Here is a 6,481-nt window from a genome sequence, read left to right as displayed (position 1 = left end):
CCCAAGGCACAGGTACACAGAGAAGAGGAGGGACCCAAGGCACAGGTACACAGAGAAGAGGAGGGACCCAAGGCACAGGTACACAGAGAAGAGGAGGGACCCAAGGCACAGGTACACAGAGAAAAGGAGGGACCCAAGGCACAGATATACAAAAAAGGTAAAGAGGACAACAGACAGCCACACAAAAGCAAAACAGCAGAGAACCACAGAAATGGGCTTAGAAAGGGGACATCACAAGGACGAAAAACGAGATGTGGCCATATGTAGAAGATAATCACAGTGATGAAGAGGAAGCACATGTAACACATGTTAAGAGAACACAAGGAGCATAGAGAGAGAAAATGGGGTGACCACAGAAAAACAGAAGACACAGACAAAAGAAGAGCAAATATGGAATGGGATCACATGTAGAACAGAAGCCATCAGTGGGCACACAGGACACAGAGGAGGGGAGAAGGACAGGGAGTGTGTTGGGAGGGAAGGAACACCGGAACAATGGATTGTCAAACAAAAAAGGACAATGGAGGAAATAAAAAACCAAGAGTGGCGGAATGCAGAGAATGGAGGAGAAGGAGGAGGAGAAGGAAGAGAAAAAAGGAGGCAGAATTGTGTGAAGAAGGTTTCTATACTTCACCCCCAACCACCCACAATCCCAAATCTCTATTCTACTTCCCCCTACCCCCATGACAAACTCCCGTCCTCACCTGAACATCTCTGTCAGCTCTCCTTTCACCAGTGCTACCAGCAGAGGGAAACCGATGCAGGCCGGGACCAGGTACAGCAAGGCCGGCTGTGGGGAGAAAAGAGCAGCTGGATCAGTACAGGACATATACAAGGGGCAATGGGTCACTGTACAGCCGGATCAGTACAGGACATATACAAGGGGCAATGGGCCACTGTATACCCAGATCAGTACAGGACACATACAAGGGGCAATGGGCCACTGTATACCCAGATCAGTACAGGACACATACAAGGGGCAATGGGCCACTGTATACCCAGATCAGTACAGGACACATACAAGGGGCAATGGTCCGCTGTATAGCTAAATCAGTACAGGACATATACCAGGAGCAATGAACCACTGTACCGCAGGATCAGTACAGGACACATACAAGGGGCAATGGGCCACTGTATACCCGGATCAGTACAGGACACATACAGGGGGCAATGGGTCACTGAATAGCCGGATCAGTACAGGACATATACCAGGAGCAATGAGCCACTGTAGAGCTAAATCAGTAAAGGACACATACAGGCTGCAGTGGGCCACTGTTCAGATGGATCAGTACAGGGCCTATACAAGGGGCAATGGGCCAGTCTATAGCCGGATCAGTACAGGAAACATACAAGGGGTAATGGGTCACTGTACAGCCAGATCAGTACAGGACATATACACGGGGCAATGGGCCAGTCTATAGCCGGATCAGTACAGGACACATACAAGGGGTAATGGGCCACTGTACAACTGGATCAGTACAGGACACATACAAGCTGCAGTGGGCCAATGTATAGCCGGATCAGTACAGGACACATACAAGCTGCAGTGGGCCAATGTATAGCCGGATCAGTACAGGACACATACAAGCTGCAATGGGTCACTGTAAAGCTAAATCATTACAGGACACATACAAGGGGCAATGGGCCACTGTATACCCGGATCAGTAGGGGACACATACAAGCTGCATTGGGCCACTGTTCAGATGGATCAGTACAGGACACATACATGGGGCAATGGGCCAGTCTATAGCCGGATGAGTACAGGACACATACAAGCTGCAGTGGGCCAATGTATAGCCGGATCAGTACAGGACACATACAAGCTGCAGTGGGGCACTGTTCAGATGGATCAGTACAGGACACATACAAGCTGCAGTGGGCCACTGTTCAGATGGATCAGTACTGGGCACATACAAGGGGCAATGGGCCACTGTACAAAGACTAAACTCCTGACAGATACAAAAGACACAAATAAAAGCATCTCTGTGTTCATTAATACAAACATATTTGTAATCAATACAAGCAGTTCAAGTATCTGAATGTAATTTGGTATCAGCCACTTGCAGTCCATGTACAGCAGAGCTCAGACTGGGAGACAGAGAAGCAGCACAGGCTGCCAATAAATTATGCTGCAGTGCTCATAAGAAAAGTGCTGATAGGAGGTGATTAAATGACAGAGAGAGGAGCTCATCAGTCTGCTGCTTCCCCTTCCCGGTCTAATCACAGGCTTAGGGGAGGAGCAAGACCTGTAATTGTTACCTAACAGCAGCAGAGGAAACCAGTCTCTCTCCCTTCCAGACAGGGCTGTGCTGAGAGGCAGAGCTGTGCAAATCTCAGGACTGTATGCATCATTTTTGTCGTTTGCCTGAAGTTCAGCTTTACAGGTGTGTCTATTACGGTTTTCTGCCTCACCTGAGCATGTTTGAAGGTGTGCATGACAAAGATGGTGAGCGCCAGACCAAAGATGTACGCCAAAAAGCTGGTGTAGAAGTACGTGTGGGAGTTCTTCTTTAGGCTGTAAACAGAAAAAGGATTTTTTCCCCCAAATCTATGATAGTTAATGGATTACGTACAGCAAGAAGATCAATTCTTAGTAGCAAGGGCATTTAGCGCCCTCTTGTGGTTAGTGAGGATACAACAGCGTACTCAACAGGTCTCCAGACTCACCTGGTGTCAAAACGCAGCAGCAAGGCAATGAAGATCCCTGAAGAGATGAAAGAGAATGCATGGTGAAAAAATAAATGCAGACAATATATTTTATTGACCGGGGCGGACGGTTTACAATGGATTTCGCAGCCTCACCTGGAATGACGATGTCACCAAGTCCCAACATGGCAAAATTATTGGCTTCAAGTCCCCTTTCCAGCAAGTCCTGTGGAAAGACCACTGAGGGAAACACAAGGGTGGAAATAGGGTGGTGAAAACAAGCCAAGCTGGAGGATTAAGTCTACCTGAACTATAAAAAAGTGCAGAATTTCTATCTTATATGGAATATACAGTATAGAAACTTAATATTGCCCTAGAACTCCCCTGAAAGATTTACCTTTGGTCTTGAATTCCTCCTGAAAAAACACTTCCGGACTGTGCCTGGGCACTCCTATTCTATAGCCTCATAGCTGTATACACCGAGTGGCCAGATTATTATGACCACCCCATCAGTACTTCGTTGGGCCACCTCGTGACTCCACGAGATGATGAAAGGTGATGCGAGGAATCTGACACGGCACTGTTGCCCTTCTGTTGTCTTGTACCAGTCTTGCCACTCTCCGTTCTGCCCTAACATTGACTAGTCGCTGACGGCCACAATTCGCACGTTCAGACCCAGATTTTCGGCTCACAGTCCGGTCTTTAAACACTTTAACAACAGCGGCTCTTGAACATTTAACGAATTCTGCTGTTTTGCTGATACTCGCTCCATGGCTCCGAGCGCCAACAATCATCCCGCGTTCAAAGGCTGTTAAATCCCGTTGTTCCCCCGTATCTTCAGAAACAAATCACTTCTACTGTCGTGGTAAACAACCTGCTTCCCTATTTATAATGGTCTGGCCCTCTAGCAACTTCAGCGCCAAATTATAGCTAATTATAGATAATTTGCCTACAAATGTCAGGTGGTCATAATAATCTGGCCACTCAGTGTATTTGCAGTGCGAGATCTAAGGCACTGCTGCCTTTAACTGCTAGATTCAGGAGATTAGGAGTGAGATTTGGTGTTATCACTATTGTGCTGCTCACTGTCCTCCTTGCTGGAGAGGAAGCTGTACCCGAGGACCTGCAGTACATGGATCAGCTTGCTTGTGCTTTTTTCATTCTGTGCTTTCTTTTCTGCTGCATCTTGTGTATTTTCTCACCACTCATCGGTGGGGCAACACATAAGGCACAGTACACTACAGGGCATGGCAGGTCAGTAAAGGGGAAATATATAGATGCATAGAGGCTACAGGCAATGGTTTACAATGGTCAGAGCCAAAAAAATACTGCTGACAAGAGAAGATGGTTGAGGTTCTGTAAAAGTGAAAATAGCTGTTCAAACCCACATTTCATTACTTAGCACAGAGCCTGACTTCAAATTTCAGGCGTCTGCTAAAACAGGTGAAGGGCTCTTTCATGAAACCAGAATGCCGGGTTTTGAATTTCAATGCTTAGTTTATTAAGAAAAGTTACTGTATTGGCAGACCATGCCTGCAACAACTAATCGATTAAACCGATTGCAATCGATAATGAGAATAGTTGGCAACTATTCTCATCATCAATTAGTTGATTTACGATTAGTTACCGGCGCTCTGCTCCTCCGTTCTCCTCCCCGCTGGTGCCGGCTGCAGTGGTCTGTGTCCCTTTCAATCCCTGCTGCTCTCCCCACCTGTATCGGCAGAGGGACACAGACCACTGCAGCCAGCACAAGCAGGGAGGAGAGACCGCTGTGACTGCATTCCCCCGCTGCCCCCCCCCCTCCTGTATCTCCCTGTATCTCCTCTGGCCCGGCCCTCTGCCTTGTGTCTCCTCTGCCCCACCCTGTGCCTTCTCTGGCCTGCCCCATTCCTCCTCTGCCCCTCCTCTGTATCTAAAGGCTGGGAGCTATACCCAGGCTGCTATTGGATATTTTAAAATGCATTGGATCAAGGACGAGTAAATACCACCACCCCATGCATTTTGGAATGGTCATAGCAAGGCTCATGTCAATTAAAAAAGGCAAGAGACCTTACGAAAAAGGTTAAAGGATGGGAATATGATGGGGGACGTCCCAGAAAGAAACATGGAGGAGAAGGACATTTAAAGAATACCTGTCTCACACTTTAAAGATACAAGTAGACTGGCCACTAGATACTTACATTTTATTGGTGCCTCGAAGGATTTAGCCACCGTTACCATGACATTGGTCCCAAATACCTTCCATTTAAAAAAAAAAAAATTAGTTCCCGCTCTCAGGCCATTGGTCCTCCATGACGTATAAACTGGTCCCTCACTGTACTCACCCAAAAGACATCATAGACAAAAAGACCGCCCAGCAGAATGCAGCCAGTGCTGACGTTGTTCAGATGAAGCAGCTCCACGCCGTTGAGGGCAAACGCCAAACCGAAAAGGTTATTGGCAATCCAGTGCTGGAAAGATACGGCAACACATAGTCAGAGGTCAAAACCAGAAAAAGCAATATTTTTTTTGTCATGCAAGATAGACTTTTGTTAACTGTCTCGCTGGGAAAGAAAACGGAAAATTGTATACTTACCTATCGGTAATTTTCCTTTCCTGATGCCAGTACATGGCAGCATACAATTGGCTGGGGGCGGAGCCATACCCATTGTATGCTGCCATGTACTGGCATCAGGAAAGGAAAATTACCGATGGGTAAGTATACAATTTTCCGTTTTCCTGATGCCAGTACATGGCAGCATACAATTGGCTGGGGGCGGAGCCATACCCATTGTATGCTGCCATGTACGGTATCAGGAAAACTGAAAATTGTATACTTACCTATCGGTAATTTTCCTTTCCTGATGCCAGTACATGGCAGCATACAATGGGTATGGCTCTGCCCCCAGCCCATTGTATGCTGCCATGTACGGTATCAGGAAACCTGTCTATAGAGATAAAGAGCTGGAGCTCAGATTAAACAAGCAGCTGGATGTGTCATAAAAGTGACTAGTGCTGGAAAAGGTAAAAAAATAAAAAACAGATTTTGCCATGTGCCCACTTTTCTACCAATTGACTCAACGCCACTGGCAGGTTTTATTCCACAGCAGACAACATGGCTGCCTTCAGGGACATGCTCCGCTCTGAACTTTCTTTAGAAATCCTGAACACAATAAAAAAAAAAATGATCTAAGACATGAGAGATTTCCTATCACATGAGTGACCACCAGGCCTTACCTTCTTCAGGAGGTACCAGACCCCAACCACACCACTGATGACGAGGCACACCATATCCCGGGAATCAAATTCATAATTTAAGATGTCTGCAGAACACACAAAAAGTGGTGAATGTTTAAACCAATCAGCATCCAAAGAAACTTACCGTACACTAAATTCTGCAGAGCAAGATTTATAAAGCCCTTGGACAATGTGCACCTCACCTTCCTTGCTGTCCCCGGAGCCCTGAGTGAACAGCAGCTGATACTGTTTGTTGGGAAAGTTTTCTGGGACGATCCTGTTAATGGCCGGGCTGTAGAAGAGAATGGAGAGAGAATCAGTTGCTGGTTAAAAGGGAATTTTCAGTGTGTTACAGATAAACATGGAAATCAGCTTGATGGAAACATTTTAAACATCCGTCTCTATGAGTGCTTTGTAGTTATATACTAGTAAAAGTGTGCCAGATCCAGAACGGGCAAGGTTGGGGTGGTGAGAGCATGGTTGGTGTAGAGGTGCAACGAGGGGGGGTTTGCAGGTGGAGAGCAGGGAAAGTTGCAGGGTGTTAAGAGAACAAGGGTGCAGGAACGATGGCAAGAATGGGGCAGGGGGATATGCAGGCGGGAGGTGGTGAAAGCGCTGG

The 6,481-nt window shown here is 46.8% G+C and overlaps 1 protein-coding gene across 2 annotated transcripts in view; it reads right to left on the bottom strand.

Annotated features, from left to right (window-relative positions):
* Positions 1-6,481, bottom strand: part of HM13 (histocompatibility minor 13) — an 18,564-nt gene that overhangs the window by 4,804 nt on the left and 7,279 nt on the right. For both annotated transcript variants that reach the window (XM_018556396.1, XM_018556394.1), the window contains exons 4-11: positions 6,066-6,154; positions 5,863-5,948; positions 4,971-5,096; positions 4,827-4,884; positions 2,803-2,886; positions 2,668-2,704; positions 2,413-2,515; positions 705-790 (exon numbers count right to left, since the gene is read on the bottom strand). In XM_018556396.1, the coding sequence (XP_018411898.1) occupies positions 705-790; positions 2,413-2,515; positions 2,668-2,704; positions 2,803-2,886; positions 4,827-4,884; positions 4,971-5,096; positions 5,863-5,948; positions 6,066-6,154 (669 nt within the window). The remainder of the gene's footprint in view (positions 1-704; positions 791-2,412; positions 2,516-2,667; positions 2,705-2,802; positions 2,887-4,826; positions 4,885-4,970; positions 5,097-5,862; positions 5,949-6,065; positions 6,155-6,481) is intronic.

Source organism: Nanorana parkeri, unplaced genomic scaffold (assembly GCF_000935625.1).
Source record: "Nanorana parkeri isolate BGI_ZX_2015 unplaced genomic scaffold, ASM93562v1 scaffold237, whole genome shotgun sequence".
Taxonomy (NCBI): domain Eukaryota; kingdom Metazoa; phylum Chordata; class Amphibia; order Anura; family Dicroglossidae; genus Nanorana; species Nanorana parkeri.
This window is presented reverse-complemented; position numbering and strand designations above follow the sequence as displayed.